Below are 21,084 nucleotides of genomic sequence, written 5' to 3' on the forward strand. Positions count from 1 at the left end.
CGCGGCGTGGGAGCGCAGGTGGGGATGCTGAGTCGGCGGGAGGAGGCCCCTACCACCGGCAGACGGTTCCCGCTACGAGCAAGGACTCATGTGAAAAAAAAAACTTCAGAGAAAAGTGCCGAGGAGGACGGAGATCCCTCGTGGGAAAGAGAGGGGAGAACCCTGGGGAAAGGAGACGGCGTTATTTCCCACCGAAGTGCTACCTCCTCCCGCTACCAGCGAAGGTGACGTCAAACCCGGGTGGCTGATGCTAAAACAAAAGCTCCGGGGTTAATATACAGTTACCAGCCCGGCAGCCTCCTCCTCCTCAAAAATCAGTCCCTCGGGTTTATTGTCCCCGCGGGGAAGGCGCCTGTTGAACATGTAGTCACGCAAACAGCTGGCAGGAGAAAGAAAGAACGAACTTTACTTTCCGGGGAGCGAAGGGCGGGCAGGGCTCCCCCAGGCTAAAGTGCAGAGAAAGGATGGAAAATCATACTCACCTCGGGCTTCTCCTGCTGCGGCAGCACTTGTGAATTCACCTGCGGGTGTGGAGAGAGAGAGAGAGAGGGAGTGGGGAGAGAGAAAGAGAAGAGGGGAGAGAAGGAAGGGAGAGAAGGAAGGAAGGGAGAGAAGGAAGGAAGGGAGAGAAGGAAGGAAGGAAGGGAGGAAGGAAGGAAGGAAGGAGGAAGGAAGGAAGGGAGGAAGGAAGGAAGGAAGGAAGGAAGGAAGGAAGGAAGGAAGGAAGGAAGGAAGGAAGGAAGGAAGGAAGGAAGGAAGGAAGGAAGGAAGGAAGGAAGGAAGGAAGGAAGGAAGGAAGGAAGGAAGGAAGGAAGGAAGGAAGGAAGGAAGGAAGGAAGGAAGGAAGGAAGGAAGGAAGGAAGGAAGGAAGGAAGGAAGGAAGGAAGGAAGGAAGGAAGGAAGGAAGGAAGGAAGGAAGGAAGGAAGGAAGGAAGGAAGGAAGGAAGGAAGGAAGGAAGGAAGGAAGGAAGGAAGGAGAGAGGCGTCGTTACGTACTATCATAAAACAAAATCTCCAAGGGGAGGGGAGAGACCATAAATTGAACTGTCACCTTGCACAGCATATTCCCCCCTCCCCTTTTGACAAGTAACACCCAGGAAAAAAAAATATATCAAACGGTTGGCAAGTACCGTTTCCAATGAATTAAAAAAAAAAAAAAGGAAAGGAAAGGAAAAGAGGGCCAAACCCTCAGGTGGCGGGGGAGCGGGCAGTGTTTTCAGGCACACCCACGCCCACGCTGCCCCGCTGTCCCCGCGGTGCCCCCCGGACGCTCCCGGCGCTCCGCGGGCGCGGCGCGCTCGGGCGGCCGCGGCGGAGCGCGGGGCGGCCAATCAGCGCGGCGCCCGCGGGCCCTGGCCAATGGCAGGCGCCACATTGTTGTCAAATGTTGCCTAATGGCAACGCGGGCCGCAACAATAGCGCGAGTGGCGGCGCGCGGCGCGGCGGGCAGCGCGCTCCGCTCCGCTCCGGCCGCACCGCGTCCCGGGGGGCTCCGCGCCCGGCCCGGCCCGGCCCGGCCTGGCCGCCGCTCTGCCCGCCTGCTCCGGGCTCGTCGCGGCGGATGAGCCCGGCTCCTCCGCCCGGCTGCGGAGGTGCTGCTCGGGAGACGGGGCGACTTTTTTTTTTTTTTTTTTTTTTTTTTTTTTCGCTATTCTATTCTCTGCTGGATTTTAGCCTCTGCGGCTCGTGGCGAGGGATCCTGTCGTTGAAGGTGCCGGATTGTTCTTTGAAGGGACACTGCTAGTCTGTGGCCGCAGTTACAGGGGGACGGGGGAACGGAACTTAGCGAGCAGCTCGGGTTGCACCGGGGCGCCGTGGGGAGCGGCGACCCCGCAAGAGCGGACGGGAGAGCTCGGCTTTGAGCCTGGCGCGATGAACTTGGTGCTGCCCCGCCAGATGCGCACGGAGAGCGAGGAAGCGAGAGTGATCTAAGTTTTCTTGGATTTTCTTGTGTTAGCTTTGCTTTTCGGGCGCGGAGGGGAGGAGGGGGTGGAACGGCTTCCGACGGGCCCTTCCTCACTTGAACCCCGCTCCGGGGCCGTGTGCTGGTGCGGGGGGACGGGGCCGTCGAGCGAGGCGAGAGGACAGGCGCTGGGGTTTGCATGCCCGCTCCCGGGGCTCTGTGTGCCCCCCACTCGTGATTGCGCTTGAAGGCAACGGGAGCCTCTCCGCGCCCGGGCGCGGCTGCGGCGCAGGGGCTCCCCCGCCCCGCGTCGCTTTGGGGGAGGCCGGGGAGGGGGGGCCGCTCTCTCGGGGCGGGCTCGCCGGGATGGAGCTGCGGTCGGAGCTGCCTAGCGTACCCGCCGCGCCCCCCCCGGTGCCCCCCAGCTCGGTGGCGGCCGCGGCGGCCGCGGCGGCGGCCACGCTGCCGGTGAGCGTGGCCGGGAGCTTGCTGCGGGCGCCGCCGCTGCTGCTGCGGGCGGCCGAGAAGTACCCGCGGACGCCCAAGTGCGCCCGGTGCCGCAACCACGGGGTGGTGTCGGCGCTGAAGGGCCACAAGCGGTACTGCCGCTGGAAGGACTGCATGTGCGCCAAGTGCACCCTCATCGCCGAGCGCCAGCGCGTCATGGCCGCTCAGGTGGCGCTGCGCCGGCAGCAGGCGCAGGAGGAGAACGAGGCCCGCGAGCTCCAGCTGCTCTACGGCACGGCCGAGGGGCTGGCGCTGGCGGCCGCCAACGGCATCATCCCGCCCCGGCCCGCGTACGAGGTGTTCGGCTCCGTCTGCGCCGGGGCCGGCGGCGAGGGAGGCGCCGGCGCCTCAGGTAAGGCCGCGCTGCGAGCCCTCGGAGCGGTGGTGATGGGGGGAAGGGGCCTGGAGAGGCGGCGGGAGATGAGCGGGGCGCGGAGCAGCAGGTGGGTGGCCCCGCCGACGGCCGGGGCTGCCCCGCGGGGCCCGCCGCGGCAGCCCCACTGACGGTCTCTCTTCCCCCGACCCGCAGAGTCCAAGATGCAGAAGTTCGAGCTGTTCCCCAAGACGCTGCTGCCGAGCCGCGCCGTCACCCCGCAGCAGGCGGGCGGGAAGCCCCTCTCCCCGGACGGCGAGTCCGTGCCCGGCACCTCCTCCCCAGATGCTCGCCACGGCTCGGGCTCGGAGAACGGGGACGGCGAGTCCTTCCTGAGCTCACCCGTCTCCAAGGGCCCGAAGGAGGGGGAGGAGAGCCCGGGCTCCATCAGCCCGCTGGGCTCGGACTCGGGCTCAGAGGCGGACAAGGACGAGCAGGACCCGTCGCCCTCGGCCGGCGGCCGGCAGCGGACTCCCATCGACATCCTGACGCGCGTCTTCCCGGCGCACAAGCGCAGCGTGCTGGAGCTGGTGCTGCAGGGCTGCGGCGGGGACGTGGTACAGGCCATCGAGCAGATCCTCAACAACCGCGGCCCGGAGAAGGGCCCCGAGGAGGCCTGGGCCCGGGACGGCGCCTTGCAGGGCCTGCCGCCCCCCGCCGCCGCCGCCGCCGCCCACCACCGGCCCTTGATCGCCGGCGCCATGGCTCCGGCCATCGGCACGCTGGGCAGCCGCTCCGCTTTCTCCCCGCTGCAGCCCAACGCCACGCACTTCGGGGCCGAGGCCGGCGCCTACCCCCTGGGCACCCACCTGGGACTGAACCCGCTGCGCCTCGCCTACTCGGCGCACAGCCGGGGACTGGCCTTCATGACCCCCTACTCCACGGCCGGGCTGATGCCCACGCTGGGGTTCCGGCCGCCCGTGGACTACGCCTTCAGCGACCTGATGCGGGACCGCTCGGCCGTGCACAAGGAGCAGGTGTACTCCAGCGGGCTCTACGGGCCCATGGTCAACAACACCCCCGAGAAGCAATAGCGGCTTCCTAAAGCTCGTCTCTGTAGAGGTAGCTAGGTAGGCACGGGTGGACGGACACGGGTGGCTTCCTCTCCCCCGTGCAGGCGGTGGTTGCGTGCAGAGCCCGGCGCGGACAGGCGTAGGTGTATTAAGGTGATAAAGGTGCACTTTCATTGTCCAGACATGAGTCACTCTTTGTTGCTTATGGCCATAAGCATGGATATCCTCAGCGCGTCGTGGGGTGTGCACACACACACACACGCGCGCGCTCTTTCCCACACACATACATATATATATATATGTATACTAGCAAGTGTATAATGTTATAAAATGGAAATCTAAGTTATTAATGTAACTCGTAGGTGAACTTGGTATTAACGTTAAGCTAAAGGTTAGGCAGCGCATTGTAATACTTACCAGGCATATAGATGAAACATTGTCAAATTGAAAACCTTTTCCTTCTCGCCCCCAGAAACGTTGCGGTCTGTATATAACATTGGAAAGTAGATATATTTGTAACTGTCCGTAGGACCCTGGCGCCAATGGTGTATGATGGTTTAATAAGCCTCCTTCATTTGTGATCTGCAAGAAAATTGCTTTCTTGTTCCGATGTAGCAAACTTCTTGCTGTTTCTAACAGGTAATTCTGTGTTTCCATTTCATAGAAATAAATGTTATTTTCTATTAAAAAAAAATTGGTCTTATGAATGGCAAGTGGTATTTTATGATATGATGGAAATGTGTTTTGGGAAATTCATTTGACAAGTACATTCAATATTTAAAGGAGTTTATGCAAATAGTACAAACATGTTTACTACATTTTTATCATGGTCAAACTAGATATTCTTCAGATAAATTTATAAATAAAAATGAAGCGTGCAAGCAAAAGCAAATTCCTTATCAACTGAAATTGTCAAATACATTTATTTCTGGTTCTAGTCTTTTTCTTATTTATGCCTGCAGAAAAAAAAATCCCCAGAAAACCTACAGAGGTATAAATTTAATCAGGATTTCTCCCTTCGGTATCTTGATGGTTTTTGACATATTTAGGAAATTTGGAAATTTGGCATTGTCACAAAGAGAAGCCTGGTTAAATCAAATCCCACCTTGCGAACCGCGGGTTGTGTAGCAACAATAAGGTTTTACACCTCGTGTCTGAAATTGGATTATGCCTTTCAGTTGTTTTTTGTGTCAAAATAGGCACAGGGATCTATAATAATGACGATTTTTCAGAATGTAAAGGTGCATTTGCGGCAGAGGTGGATGAGTTAAAATCAGCGCAGGGAAGGTTTCTCTGTTTTCAGAGCTGTGTGTCCTTCACCCTCATCCGAAGGTAAAGGCTACTTGCATGGCTTTTTAAATTTTTTTCTTTTTTCTCTCTCTCTCTCTATTTTTTTTTTTTTTTTGGCAATGGTGTCCAAATGTTCTCTGAGATCAAAATGTAAGAAGGTCTTTCCTGCCTCTATTTATTTCTGTATTGGGATGAGCGGGGGGCAGCGGGCGTGCCCCCGTGCATCCCGAGAGGGGATCCCGCCGAAGGCCGGAGCGTGACTTTCTTGCCAGTCCTGGGAGTGTTTGGCCCAGGAAAACTATTACTCACAAAGAACAAGTTCAGTGCATGGTTGAATTAAGACTGTAAAAGCTCCTAAAGTTGGTTGGTATGGAAACCTAATCCCAGCGAACCGCTCCGTGGCACAGCTGGACTGTTTACTTTCTCACTTCAAATATAACTGTGTAAACATTGGCTGGGAGCTGCCAGCGCGGCTTCTACCAACCAGTTAATATACTGGTGGGGCTGGGAGGACAGGAGTCCTGCCGCAGCTATGGAGGGAAGCTCCTGGGTAAAATCAAATTGCATCAAAACGCAATTCTTCCATCCTGCATGCGATTGATCAACTTGGATACAATTTTATGATTTTCTTAAAAAAAAAAAACAAACAAACAAACAAAAAAAAAAACCCAAAACCAAACCCAAAACAAAACCCCAACAAAAAAGCAAAAAAGTAAGTAAATATTGCAAATTACACCTAGGCAAATACTTTTGACCCCAGTCCATCCTGGGAGCAGCCAAATCAATATAGCAAGGGAAACTTTTTAAAGTCTCGTGTTCCAAGAGCGGGTGAAACTTAATATTACTACAATAAAACGGTTTAATAAAGAAGGGCTTTAATAGTGAGCTAATTTGATTGAGTTTCCTAATTCCACTTTAATTGGAAAAGGAGTTGTCTGTTTGGTTATAAAGTGCTAGGGTTATGTTAGACTGGGAAAAAAAAAAAGATGGACGTTGAGCATCTGAATAAACTTTTTTCTATTTTTTTTCTTTTTTGGTTGGCAGCTGACTTTGTGCAGGATGGGTTTCCATATCTACGATTATGAACGAGCTACAAAGAGCTGCTACTTAAAGAAATCAGGTCGCCACATTTCTCCTATTCTAGCCCTGTTGAGAAGGGCTTAGGAGCTGTTGATTTAACTCAGCTCCCCTTTTAATTATAAAAGCCATTCTTGTGTAGTTAGGCGAGCAGGACAATTTATCAGAATTGTTGCCGTGTCTCAGAGGTTGGCTTGAGCTTGGATTTATACAACCGACAATGGGGATCACGACGATTAACTTTCATACGGGTAGTTTAGGCAGTTAGATTTGGGGGGGCGGGGAGTAGGAGGAAGTGTGTGGGGGGGTGTGTCTCTGATAAATTATCGTACTGAAGTAATTCCCATAGATTAAAAAAAAAAAAATCCCTTGGGTTTGGAGCTGCTTCGGAGAGGTTCGTATACAGAAGCCTCTGGCAGAACATAAAATATTCAGGTCCCTTTTAGAGTAAAATAAAACGCTGTCACTTGAATAAAAATCGGCGGAACCGAGTATAAATTATTTGTGAAGCAGAGAGGCTGCGGGTGAGCGCTCGCAAACTTCCCTGTTAATTAAATCTTAATCCACGGGTCGCAGGAAGCGGCGGAGCTGTAGCAGCGGCCGCTGTACATACAGCGGGACACGTTCCAGAGTTATATTAACTGCACTCGTGTTTAATATGAATCAGTCCTAATCCACAGCATAATAAAGATCAAATTAGACTAACCATTTAGTAGCGAAATGACATTCCTTCACCTAAAATGAACCTCCCCGCGCCGTGCTCGCTGCGAGGCAGCCTCGGCAGCCCGGCCGGGCGGGCCGGCGGCGGGGCCCGGCTCGGGCTGAGCCCGGCGGGCTGGGCGAGGCCGGGGAGGGCAGCGGGGCGGCCTTTTCCAGGCTGGCCAGTTTAGTTCGCAGCCTGAGGGGGGAACCCCGCTACCCTCCCACGCTTCCCAGAGCCGCCTCTTCCCCACCCCTCTGCAAAGCCGGCTGGCTGCCGAGGCCCCGCGGGTGGAGGAGGCTCGGAGCTGGTGTCGCTTCCCCGGCGCCGGCCCGGAGTGTCCCCTGTCCGCTGCTTGGGGCCAGGGGGACACCCACGACAGGGAAGGGTGGTGGCCCTGCTTCCACGCAGCGCCCTGGGCAGCCAGGGCCGCTCCAGCGGGGACATGGACGAGTTGTTTTACTAGAGACCGAGGAGCGAGTCCCGAGTCCCGCTTTGTCTTTCCCGCGGCCACGGAAGCGCTGCGGCTCCGCTATCGCGGCTGTCCCGGGACTCGCCGCCCCGTTTCCCAAGCTGGAAACAACCCCACATCCTGGCGCTGCCCAAAGAGGAGGGATGGGATGGGATGGGATGGGATGGGATGGGATGGGATGGGATGGGCCGGCCCCGGGTGCCTCTCACCGGGCGGGGCGGCCTTTTGTGCCGGCGCTGAGCAAACACAGCTGCCGCCGGTGGCACCGTTTGAGAGAACGCGGCTCTCACCGTCCCACCCATCGCCCCCGCTCCCGACCATCCCTCCTCCGTGCTCCCCGGGGCAGGGGCGACCCCAGGTACCCCGCGGCTCCCGGGCTGATCTCATCGGCGGGAGCGCAGCGCCGGTGTCAGGCACACGAGCTCCCCACGTCCCCCGGCGAGGGGACACCTCTGCCTCTTCTCACGGTGCGGGCATCCCCCCGTGTTGTCATAACATCCCCATGGCAACTGCGGCAACTCCTATGCCAGAACAACAATGGGAAAGTATTTAATATATTTAAATGTGATTAAGCAGGTGGAAGAAACGAGGAGGAGCAGCTCCGTAGGAAGAGCCGGCGGAGGCTTCCAGGGAGCCCCGGGAGCTGCAGCTCTCCCGGGGCAGCAGCGGCACGTCTGGAACTCAACAGATGGAAGCGAGCGAGGGACGCGGAGTTACACCGGGAGAGGAACGGAGTGTTTTACGTTTTCTGCTGCCTTTAACACCAATTGAGGCACGTGAAAATTCATTCCGATTTCCATCTCTCGGAATTTCGAGAGAAATACTAATACACCGTTGCAAAAGAATATTTTTCCCCTGTTACTGTTCCTTTCCAGTTTCCCCTTTATTTTTCTCTACCTTTTTATTAAGAAAAAAAACCAAAAAAAACCAAAACCAAACAAAACAAAAAACACAAACAAACAAACAAACAAACAAGCCCCACAAACCCGCTGTTAGCCGTAAGTTCGGAAAAGAAAAGGCACGGAAAAAAACCCCGGAAACTGCACAAAGCTGGTTTGTATCCCATCTCCAAAACGAGCTTACTAGGGAAAAAGAACACTTCGTCAAAAAAAAGAAAAAAAAAGAGAGAAAAAAGAAAGATAAAAAGACATAATTAATTTAAACACACACTTTAACCTGAAGATATTCCTTTCCAGCCACTACCCCTCATTTCTTTGTAATTAGGGAATCTAGTAACCAGCGGAAGAGATGCTGCTGACCCGTGGCTGGGTGGCGGATGATGTCCAGCGAGAGCTGCTGCTGCCTTTCCCCGGGAGCGGCCGGGGCTCGGCCAGCGGAGCCCCGGGAGCCGGGCAATCCACCTTGGCCTTGAATTCACTGTTGAATTGTGTGGCCGGCTGTGGGTTTGGTGGGAATTACTGAGTGCGGCGGCACAGGAAGGAGGGTGCGGTGCTGATGCGGGGGAGGTGCTGTTAATGCGAGGGACCTGCCCTGGGGGAGGAAGAGGTTAAAGGGTACGGGGATGAACTGCCTCACCCTGGCTAACAGCGGTGCGAGCTAAAACAGCTGGAGAAGGTATATTGGTAAGAAATTCTGGTGCTGGATAACGCCTAAAGGTAAAAGAAGGGTGGAGAGGAGGGTGAATTCCAGAAGAGAAGAACAAGGCAAGGGACTTGATGGAGTCTTAGGCTCGGAAGAGCTAATGGAGAACTGGGATGCAGTATTAAGAGCTGTGTAAATAATTAAGATTCACTAAAAAAAGATCTTGGTGTCTGTGTTACAAGAGTAAGATGAAAACGCGTCACCTGCTGTGCATCATCTAATATAATAATATATATAATATCTCTATATATGTGCCTTTCCTGAGGGAGCCCTTAAGGCTTGACTATGCTCTGCGCAGGCTGGGTAAGGCGGTCCTGTGTGGTGGGATTTACATTTTCAAGGAAAAGACGGAAAGTCCCAAATTTCAGATTAGTGCTCTCAGGTGCTGCTCAGGGGTCAGGAGGCTCAATTACACCAACACTCAAACGCAGGCCAAGGCTGAGCAAGGGGCTGCTGGTGTAGAACAGTGCTGGGTGTTCTCACAGTGACTCACTGATTGTTCATGGGGAAGCAAGTACATCGAGAGAGATGAAAATGCTGAAAGAGCAGGCTGTTACTGACAGCTTTAACTGCAAAAGTCTGTTTGGTAAACATTTCTAACCATAATGAAGTCTGGCCTAAGGCCTGTTCAATCCAGAAGCTGGCATAAGCACGTGTTCCTCTTCACTCCAGGTATGAATTTGGCAGAAGTGGACAAGGGCATGATGAAACACCTGCCTGGGGGATAATTCTGTTTGGAATGCTGTTTTTTGCAGTATTGGATTTACCTGTATGTGGGAGCTAAAATCTTATCTTAGGTTTTATCTTAAATCCTTGAGAACTCTAAACTACAGGGGGGAAAGCATTGCTTCCTGAAAGCCTTGTTTTGATGGCCTGGAAGAGCAAAATCTTGTCATATACTGGTTTGTGGATTAATTTTCTGTAAGAGATGGTGCTATGTGGTTCCTGACTTCACACAGAAGCCCTGCAATGCAGATCTGTGGGGGGTAAGGGTGGATCCTTTGGCATGTTCTCAATGTGAGAACATGAGAACGTTTTTTGCAGCTAGTATGAATTCAGACAGGGTTTTTTTTTTTTTTTTCTGTTTTATATTCCCTCCTTTCTTGTTTTGGATCTTATTAATGTGCTGTGTAGTTTATAAAAGTTATGCTAATGTTGTTTCTAAAAACTTATTTTTCCCCCTCAATACATGAATAAATAAAAAAAAAATTGATAAAACCATAGATACATTTCAGAAAAAACATATAGAAATCCCTTGAAAGCAGGTCACCCAAAGTCTTATTACCCATCAATAGTTACAGATCTGCCTTACATATCCTCAGAAAGTATTTGCCTGTTTAGCTGGGAAAATATAATAGATGAGCAGGATCTGTGCAAATTTTAGTAGGTTCATGACAGCAGGGAGGCTCCTGGGGGGAAGAGGGAAGTGGAAAGGAAACCAGAAACAGAGAGTGGATCTTTTCGTGTGGTCTGACAGGCAGATGGAAAGCATGAATTACAAAGGCTTTTAAAAAGATCTGCTTGGGGTTTATGTTTACAGAGAGATTTAACAAGACTGGCTGGCCTTGAAATACTGAGGTTGTTGCTAAAATCAGATGTTTGGAAATGAAATGGGGTACTAGCCCTGGACCAGAATATAGGAGAGGTTCACAGAAATTCATAGAAACAGAGGCAGGGCCAGCAAGGCAGGACCCCTATGAAACATTCATTGGGCAGATCCTGAAAGGGACTTAAGGGTCAGCAGGACCTGGAGTCAGGGGAAAGAGGGGAGTATGACCCCTGCTAAGGGGAGCTGGAGCCAGACAGAGACCACAAGCCTCTAACCAGGAGGAGCAACAGCAGCAGGAGGAGACAGCAAGAGTGAGCTGGGATTTGTGCAGGAGGAACTCAGCGGTGAAACAGCTTTACAGGGAACAAAGGTATCAAAACATTACCTCGCTTGCTTGTAAGTGGGATATGGGATATTGATTTCCTCTCATGGCTTGGGGAAGCCCGTGGTTTACCTTGGGTAGGACCTATGGATTTCCTGAGTTTTCTAAATCTCCTGCTTGCAAGGTTAGCCATAGATATTTACAGCTAAATGAATGGGGCAAGTAGTGGAGATTATAACTTTGGAGAGCCTTTGCTTTGTAAGGGGAGAGTCAGATATCTTACTCTGGCAGGAGAATCTAATTAAGGGCCTGTTCAATAGGAGTAAATGTCAAATGATCAGGCACACAGGACTAAAATTGCAATGCTCTGTCCAGTGTGCTAGAATGTGTGTTATGAGATGCCTGGCTTTTTTTCCTGCTTAGAGGGATGAATTATGTTTGATTTCTCTAATCATTCTTTTTATCCACATTATTGAAGCTTTACTTTGACACAGAAAGTAATCTTGATGCAGTGGGGCCAAGAGTAGGAAAATTGCTTCAGTAGATTTGGCAAGGAACACATGGCTCCAGCCTCTCACAAAAAACTACCCTTCTCCATGAGAGCTTCATGTCCACCAGAAGGGATCAGAAAAGGGTTTTCAGGGCTTCTTTTCTACAGTAATTATATTTTAATGTTTTTCCTGTTCAACAGTGAAAAGGGTATCAAAATACTAATTGAATTTCTGTTTTAAGATCCATTGGAAAATATAAGAATTGGAACATAAGAACGCATTCAGATCCATTGGAACATAAGAATTGGTGGTAGCATAGAGCATAAGAATTGGTGGTAGCTGCATTTGGGGGAAAATTAGCCCATCATGTGGTTTACAAACATAATCTGTTGCCCAAAGCACACCAGATGAATGAGTTAACCCAACTCTAAATTCCTGGGAGTGCAACCATTTCCAAATGCTCAGGTTGCACCTCACACTCACGCCAGGCACTTGGAGAAGCTGGCAAAGGGACTGTCATGTGTGTCACCATTACTGAGGGACTTCCCCAGGGTTACATGGAAAGGTCTCTGGATTCTGATGCCAGGTTGAAATGTTAACTTGCCCCGTGCACATTTCACTTTGGCTTCCTAATCTCCCTCCTGGGAGAGGGCTCAGCTAGTTTTCAGTACCTTGGTCACTGAAAGAAGAACTTGTGTTGTCTTGGCAAGCAAGGATGTACATCTTGGATCTGGAAAGGGCTGCAAACCTGTGTGAGATGAGGATACCAGTCTGCTTGGCTGGAAGGTTTGTTGCTAACTAGAATCAGGGCTGGCAAAATGGGCCACTTAGCTCTTGAGAAGGAAATGGCTCTGCTAAGCTGGAAGTCTGTGGTGATGGAGGTGATAGGTGTGCTCTTAAAAACAGGGCCAGAAGTGGAGCTAATGCTGTTCAAGGAGCCTCACAGCCTTTTTGTTTTACTCCTCATCACTGAAATCTCCAAGGGAAGTTAGTCCTGATAAAATGGGCTGCACTGAACAACAGCAAATGATTTTCTGTAAGCTGTGAAAAGCTAAGACTGACCTGGTGAAGTCACTGGTAAAATGTCTAGTTTTCCTGGAAGCCTCATCAGGGTAGATTCTGCATCTGATGGACATTGATGATATTGGGCAGAGGCACTCTCATTAAGAAATTGCCTGCTGGAACTCCCTCCAGCCATCTGGCACCCAAAATGCAACAGCAAAAGGGATCATGTTGGTGATTTTCAGTAAATGTTTTGCACAGAGCCATCTCTGTTGACTATCTCTATTGTTTTGCAGATGTTTATGTTATCATGAATCTTTTTTTTTTCAGCTTTAATTGAATGACATGCTCCCCCAGTTCAAGGGTTAACTCAGTTATAACAGAAAGGAAATTTATATGAAAATTTTATCCTTAAGAACTTCTTTGGGCAGATTCTCAGATCATATGTTAAATTTGAAATATTTGAAAACTTTTGACTCTCAGGCTCCTGTCATGCCTTCTTTTCCTTTTAAATTTTCATACAAATGATTACTTCTACAGTTTCAGTGTCTGAGTTCTGAGCATTGCTCATCAGCTTTGGAAAAACAAGTTGTAGCTGATTTTCTTAAAGGTTTTGAGGGCTTTATGAGCAACAATAACCATGAAAATATTGGTGTATATCACTCTGGTTGGTACTATTTGGGTTTTATTTTGCCACATTTGTCAATGAACCGAGAGTGTCTTTTCTTAGATTAGTTTGAGATGTGAGTGGGGCTCTCAGATGTTACACTCAGATTCTGGACTCACTTGGGCAAAAGTTGCCTCTGTTTCCTCATAGTCCCAAGCAGAGAATATTGTCTGGAAGCAGGATGCAAACAACCAAAGTGCTTCCTGAGGTAGCAGAATGCTGCTGGTGCTCAGTGGGTGTGAGCTCCGGGGCAGTTCTGAGATTAATCTGAAAATGACATGATTTTGAAGCAGGTGTAACTGATGCTTCAGCTGACTAAAAGTCAAGCATGCTAACTTGCCTCCCGTCTTCTGAAAGGTACAATTATCCTTTATTTTGCAGGCTGGTTTGTTTAACTTTCATTGGATTATTCTCATGGAATAAGAAGGAGATATTGCTATTTCAAAGCACCACTGGGACCTTGCAAATGAAGGAAGCTGTAAGGTTTTCTAGTGAAAACTGCACATGGGTCTCTGAAGATTTGGTTTGTGTACTAAATTCTGCTGCTGATTTACCAACACTGTGTGACCTTGAGCTACTCAAAACAATTTATTATTTTTCAAAAAGTGACTATTAATGTTGACAGTCTTCAGTTTCAGTATGAGACACTTGAGACTTGAATTGCAGACTTTTGTACTACTTGAGTATTTATTTTTAATAAGGGTCCTAATTAAGTGTGCAATCTCTGTAGCAGGAAAGCTCTCCTGGACTCTGTCTTCATTCATTAAAATGTGTCAAATTCCTCAGAGTTTAGAGCAGAGCTCTAACAATGGCAAAAGAGACCCTGTGTCCTGAATATATACGAACATGTGCCAAAGAAGACGTTAATAAGTATTTGTGCAGTGATAAAGTACAGCAAACAAGGGGTTACACATTTCCTCACTTTCTGCTACCCAAGCAGAGCCCCTGACTTCACTCAGGAAGCTGCACTGTTGTGAGACATGGAAAAGTAAAATACACTCTGCTTTATAATAAGTCATTTCAGCTCTGTCTAATTAACACTTCTTAGTGTTAATTGTAACCCCCTGTTCTGTGTTTTTCAGGGATGATATTTCCCAAGTAGTGCTGATGAAATGTCAGGCAGAGGTAGTAATTTTGTTTTCCTTGCTATTATAACATTGTGCCATAGATATAGTTATATACAGAGATACATGCCAATCAACCAACAGAGCAAACAAGATGAAGAAGTAAAAATCTTCTCCTTAGAGAATTTCTTAGGCAGACAATGAATTATGAGCTCTTCTCTGCCTAGACAACTTGCAGTGAGAACAGCTATTCCTACCGGCATTCCTTGCTGTGATTAAAAAAAAAAAGAATAATTTTAGATGACTTGTTTTATTAAATCAATAGACTTAACAGGATGGAGAGGTGGAGCACAAAAATATGAAATTTTAAAAAATATAATCTGCAGAATCCTATAGGCTTCTAACATTAATGCTACAGAAATATCATTGGCCAGTATTTGCAGAACAGCATTTGATGAGCAATAAAGACATTCATGTTGTTGGAAAGGGGAAAATCCAGTTGACATTCTAGCAAACTCATCCACCTTGGTTTTGTAGCCTGGAGGAAATGAGAGAGTGGTGTAAGAAAGTGGAAATATGAGAGTCACTGTTAAAACCTCTCCCTGATCTTGGGAGCACTGCAGAACTATTGCAAAGGAGAGTAATGATATGGGACTGTTGTACGTCACTGACGATTAAGTTGGATTTTTCCTTTGGAATACCACTCAAAAACTGAAGGTGGAGTTTGCTCTGTGACAAGAGAATGTGGGGCAATTGTGGTATCATCCAAACAAACCTGTGTCTGATGGCAGCCAGGAAAATGTCTGTGATGGCTCCACATTTTATGAGCAGGTAAAACTGAGAGAGAAATCTGACTGAAGATAAAGCCAAACCAACCAACCTCTCATGATGAAACATGGAAAAGAAAAAAAGGCCAATATCTGAGTGCCAGCTGTAGAGCTGAAAATACAATTTCCAATAACTTCTGTCACATCCCATACAACTAATTTAATAAGCATTTAACTTTTTTTTTTTTTTTTTTTAAATTAGGAACAGGGTCCTAAATTTAGGCCTACCACTAGTTTTTCAAACATTACAAATTTCTCCATTCATGTAACATTCGACCTTGCAAAAGACTTGATGGCCCAGCTGAAATGCTGGAAGTGCTTTGACAAGTAACTTTTAGGAAACCACTGATGTTTATAGCCTACTGGCTATTTTGTAGGGGCTTGTGCTGTATTTCTAAACACTGCAGAGGAGGAAGGCTCCCCGAAATTCTCTTTCCCTGGATTGTATTCAATATAACTAAGGAAAAAATTTCAAAACAATGTTTCCTCCCTGTATTGAGATGCAATGAATTGCTCGTGTAGTAGAGATTACTTTAAAGGATGGCAAAAAACTCCCACTTTTTGACTGAGCCACATGGCAGTTGTTTAATCATTACAGGCTTTTGCTTGTAAAGAAATTAACTATTGGTCAATTCACAGATCTGTGTGTGAAGTGGTGGCTGAATTCAGTGACAGTAATCTCTGTGTCTGCATGTACACACACATAAATATGTCAGTGTATGCACATATTTCTATCTGTCTCCTACCCTTGTGAATTCATTTACCATTTGTAGTTTCTTTACCAATTAAATTTTCCAACACAGCAGTTCCCTCTGCATCATGTCACGCATGCTGACTATGTGCTGATTTAAAGTTGAGGATAATTTAGCAGGGCTGCTGATTATGGCAAACTTATTCTCAGGAGATCAATGAGAAATGGGTGTTTTGTGATGAAGTTTGTTTTGTGTAGATTAGAAAGATAACGATACGGATACAGATTAGAATGGGACATTAAAACCAAAACCATTGTGTGTGAGCTCTGTGAAATCCACACTGCAAAGATAAGATGGGAAATCAGGTGGTAGAACACGTGGCTCTGGGTCTGAGATCCACTTTTAAACTTAAAATACCTGAGCTAGACCTGACCTTGAGAACTGCTGTGTTATTTCATGCACATGAATGTTCTCTGTGACTTTCATACTGACATATTTTCCCATATTTAAAAATTTTGCAGTCTATGCAATACAAAACTTTTTTTTTTTCCTGTGTGCCTTGGACAGCTCCAAGCATTCACCAAATATTCAGTAATAATGAGTTACAACTCCCTTTGTTTCATGTTGATGCTGAAAAGCAGGTGAGTATTAGCATAGTGGAGACACTGCTTGAACATGGAAAGGCTGTAGTCATTTCAGCACAGTAAAATTGCTGGTCAAGCATAAAGTAATTATCATTAAGAGAAATATAGCTGAGAAAAAAGGTGTGGGGTCTTTTCATTTAATACTCTTTCCTGGGAATCTCAAGTTGTTTTATTGACCTTGAGGAAGACCTGAGAACTATACAGCAAAAGTCACTATTCTCAATTTCCTTCCATCCTTCATCCAGCTCTTTCTTGAAGACCAAACAGGTTTATACAGGTGTAAGCCATGGATTCTTTATCCTTCTAGAAGTGCACCCCAGCTTACACGGACTTGCAGAAGGGATGCACAATATTCACATTGAATTTTATCTTATTAGCTGGAACTCTGTCAAAATGAGAGCTGACTTATTTAGGGGGAAAGCACTCAAGTCTCGGGGTCTTCTACCAGTAACATGAAAAAGTCATGTGGTCATGAATAGTATAAAATTAAGGTATTTGGCATACCTGGTCCCTATAATTTATCTATTCTGAGTTGAGTAAAAGTTAAAAAGGTCACCTTGGATCTTTTTTTTTCTCCATCTTTCCATTACACTTTTATTGTTTGGAAGTAATTTTAATTTTTTTTTTTAAACAAGTAAATTGCATATTTCTCCCTTTATGAAAGAATCACAAAATTAGAAAACTGCATTCTCAGAAAATACAATTTAAAAAAGATGGCCAAAATAAAAGAAAAAAAAGTCCTTGAATCAGAATGGTTTGGATTGGAAGGGACCTTTAAAAATCATCTATTCCAACCCTCTCTTTACAAGAAGCAGACATTTTCAACTAGGTCAGGCTGCTCTCCATCCATGTAGATGAGCATCTACAACCTCTTTGGGCAACCCACTTCGGAGTTTCATCATCCTCACAGAAAAAAATTACTTCCTATATCCAGTCTGAATCTACCTTCTTTCAGTTTAAAACTGCTACTATAGGTCCTATTAAGAAGCCTGTCCCCATCTATCTTATAAGCCCCGTTTAAAATTTCTTTATATATATATATTTGAATATTATACTTGTAATCCAGTGTTTACTATTTTATTTAAATATCATGCTCATGAGAATATTCTAGCCAGAAACTGTATGCCATGTTCTGGACAGAAGGCCTTTAATGAATATCTCACAATCTCACCAAAAAAGAATTTCATTTTTGTCCTCCTAGAGCAATACTATTTTCTCCTATTTTGTACTTTTTGGCACATCCATCTTTAACAGAATCTCTTGATCACCTCTGTCCTTTGCTCTGGTTGCTAATCCTGCAGCCCTTCTCTCTAAGTTAGGTAGCAGATTCCTGTGGCTGCATGTGAGATACTTTTCAAAGTGGTTTCTACCTCATTGCCATTAAAATCCCTTTGACAAAAATCCTACCATGCACTGTTTCTTCAGCCTGTTGTTTCCTGAGATCCAGTTACCAGGCAGTGTTGCAGGGTGCTTGAAAGGGCTCAGGAAGCAGCTTCTCTCCTGAGAGGCACTTAAAGAGATGATCAGGAGAATGCAGGAGGTTTGTAACAGTAGTGGTGTCTCCTAATCCTCTTTGTTTTAACAATCATGTCTAAAGGTGCCTGCTGAGCTCTTGTTCCAATGTCAGCAGTGGAAGTGCAGAGGTTTGCTTGCATTGCAAGCAAATGCAGAAGGAAATGTGGCTTGGGCACCTCATTGCTACTGGGGCAGGCTGGGTTTAAATTTCCTGTGCTGCATGGAGCTCCTGCGGGCACAGGGGGAGTTAGCTGGGGCACAGGTGTGCTGGGTCCTTCTCAGCCCAGACTTCCCTCGTGTGGAAGGGAACTCCCAGCTGGAGTTTGCAAGAGAGAAAGGAGAACAGTTACTGCACCTAGCAAACCTGAACTGTCAGTGCTGCCTGAAGCTGGTGACTTACTGAATATCTTTAGTACTGAAAGGATTTTTGTCATCTGAATCCCAGAGTCCTCGAATTCCTCAAGAACCTTAAAAGCAAACTTTTAGCCACCTAGCTGAGGAAGAAAAAAATAAAGTCATCAACTCTAAAGGTCTGGTGAAATGAAGGGAATGACATAGCTATTAAAATATTATATTTGAAGCAGTCCAAGACCAGCTCTGACTTGTTGTTTAGGAGTCCAGGCTGGCAGTACCAGAAGACAGGCTCTTGCCAACTATCAGAAACTGGAGGCAGCCAGTGTCTCTCAATGGCTTCCAGGATCCAAAGTCTTGAATTTAAATAATTCATGCAGTTAATGAATAATAAATTTAATAGTAATGATTAAGGCAGATGACTCTCTGTTCAGTTAAATGGTCACAGCCAACTGAAAAAATGTGTGTGGTGCATACATGCTGCTCTCCTCCTCTAAGTTTGCAGCATTCAGCCCCTGACAAGTTTGTTTAGTGCTGTGGATGATTCACTTTGCCCTCAGACAGTGCTTCACCCTTTCCCAGCTCACACCTGGCTGCAGCAGTGCACCTGGCTTGCAGAAGGACAGCTCCTTAATGCACCGTGTTTTGTGCCCTTGTGCAGTGAAGCTCCAGAAACCACAGCTTTCCTTCCCAGCTGCTGTGGGTGCTGCTGTGCTGTTCCCTGCTGGCTCATGCAGCTGTTGCCTGCTCTGTGGCTGTTTCCTAGGCCAGGCTCCTGTTGGCCCCAAAGTCCATCCCAGTGGGAGCTAGAACAGCCCAGCAGGGTGTGCAGAGAGGGCAGTGCAGGCTTTGGAGCAGGGTCCCTGCAGGGGTCTGGAACAGGAGGGAAAATTCCCCATCTCTTATCTTGCTCCTCCCTCCCACCAGTACCATTCAGCCCATTTCCTCAAAGAGCATTTGTGGAGTCTGCAGACCACAGAGTTTCTTTTCTTCTTCTTCCTCACCCTGTTCCTCCATTCCATCTGGTGTTTTCCTGTTCTGCTTCTTCTTTGCTCCATTTGAATACCGTGGGAGTCTTGCACTGGGTGTTTTGACCAGTGGATGCTGTGGGGTGCAGCCTGGGGAGGAGCTACATCAGCTTTTGCTCTTTACCCTGGCTGAGGTGTGCTGCTGCCTCGGGCTGAGATCTTTGCACAGAGGGACCCCCCTCTCCCATGGGATATCACCCTGTGGTGGAGGCCTGGCTGTCTGATGGCAGGGAGAAGGACCTGGGCTTGCTTTCTTCTGCTGACAGCCAGGAATGAGATGGGGCTGACTTTGCTCCTTTGCCATTGCAAGCTGGTTTGTTCATCCCACCAGCTGAGAGTGGCATAAACAAAAATATTCAGACACTGAGACAGTTGTTCCTGAAATACTCATGGCAGTGGGAAGCAGATCAAGCCCTCTTTTCCTGCCTTTTTTTTTTTTTAATTAATTAATTAAGAAATAATTTTACTTCTGTTGACTGAGCAAAACTCCCATTAAATTGCCTTTTGCAATTAATGGGTTGGAACCATTTGCTCCAGAATGCTGTTTGAAGGCTTCCAGCACAATGCTGGCAGGATTTGCTGCCTGCTGCTTTTAACCCCAGTTTCTTCTTCACCCTTTCCCTGGAGCTCTTAGAGGTCAGCCAGTGGCAGGGCTTGTCCTTGGGTGCACCTTTCAGGCTCAAAACACACAGTGGGTCTTTCCAGCAAAATGAGGTATTGCCTCAAGTTGGAATGGGCAAATCAAGCCCTTAAGCTTCGGGAAATTCTCTACATCTTCCAGTTATATATCTTATCCAAAGCATTTTTGCAGTGCTATTTCCCTGTTTCCCCCGCCAAGAGCCACGGAAGTTTGCTGCTGTGGCAGGTTGGATGCGGGGCTTGTCTGAGCGGTGTCTTGGTTCTGCTGCCACTGTGTGGTCAAAGCTGGGCTGGTGTCTCAGGTATTTCTGTTTCTCACCGTGATTTGTGTGACGCCTGCAGAGTCCTGGCATCCTACACGTGATTCTGCTCCATGCCCCTGCAAACGAGCAGTGACTGAATTTGATGGACTCTTTATTTGTGTTGGAGTAGCAGGCAGGGACACCTGTGGCAATAAAGGTCCGTTGTGCTGGGTGGGTCTTAGGCTGGGAAAAAACAACAAACAGCCCCTAAGTCAGCTCTTAATTTGATACTCTGCCCATATGTAACAGGTAAATAAAAGTGACATGGCAGGGATACATCGGCTGAAATGCAAGCAGAGAGGGCAGACTGTTCAGGGGGGTTTCATTAATCTCAGTCCTGGTAATTCCCACAGCTCAGACACACCCCAAGACTGTGGGGATGTGTGTGAGTTCTGCAAACCTGGGTTTTTCAGGTTAGAGAGTCACAGATCTCTTGCAGTCTCGCACCCTGTTGAGGTTTCAAGCAAACCACAGAAGCTTTGCTATCCAGCAGAAAAGCACCGCAACAAGTAATAAAATACAGGTGTACTTCACAAGAAAAAAGCTTATTAGGTTTGCTTTTCAGAAAATCATACAGCAATAGTTTATGTTTTGCCAGTTTGGTAATATCCAGGAGGTTTCTCAGTCATTAACTCACTTGAGTGAATTAGGAAAGTTTTATTGTAGTAATAAACAGTGATATGTCTCTTCAGGGACTTTCAAAGCAAGTGAAATAGAAAACATAAATTACTCTGTGGTTTGCTTCTGCATTCCTTGCACATTCAGGATTTTCACTGGTGTTGAGGAATGCAGGAGCAAGCCCCAAATATTTGTAAAGAAATCAGGATGAAAAAAATTTGCCTTGAGCCCAAAGATTAGAAAAAAGTAAAATGTCAGCACCAGAAATTCACAGAGGGAGGAAATTCTAGCTAGTAAGGGAACAGCAGAGGAGAATGTCATGCAATACTTTTATTAACACAGTACGCAAGGCAATTTAAATAAATAAAAAGGCCTATTTCTGCCATTTTCCAAAGCCCTTATTTAATTTAGGTAAAAACAAATATGCCACAAATGT

At 47.6% G+C, this 21,084-nt stretch overlaps 1 protein-coding gene across 1 annotated transcript; it reads left to right on the top strand.

Annotated features, from left to right (window-relative positions):
- The first annotated feature begins 1,680 nt into the window (after positions 1–1,680).
- On the top strand, positions 1,681–4,668 carry DMRTA2 (DMRT like family A2). Its single transcript, XM_053950504.1, has 2 exons — positions 1,681–2,762; positions 2,940–4,668. The coding sequence occupies exons 1-2, from the start codon at positions 2,270–2,272 to the stop codon at positions 3,815–3,817; spliced, it is 1,371 nt and encodes a 456-aa protein (XP_053806479.1). The 5' UTR covers positions 1,681–2,269; the 3' UTR covers positions 3,818–4,668.
- The last annotated feature ends 16,416 nt before the right edge of the window (positions 4,669–21,084 follow it).

This window comes from Vidua chalybeata, chromosome 9 (genome assembly GCF_026979565.1).
Source record: "Vidua chalybeata isolate OUT-0048 chromosome 9, bVidCha1 merged haplotype, whole genome shotgun sequence".
NCBI classification, from domain to species: Eukaryota; Metazoa; Chordata; class Aves; order Passeriformes; family Viduidae; genus Vidua; species Vidua chalybeata.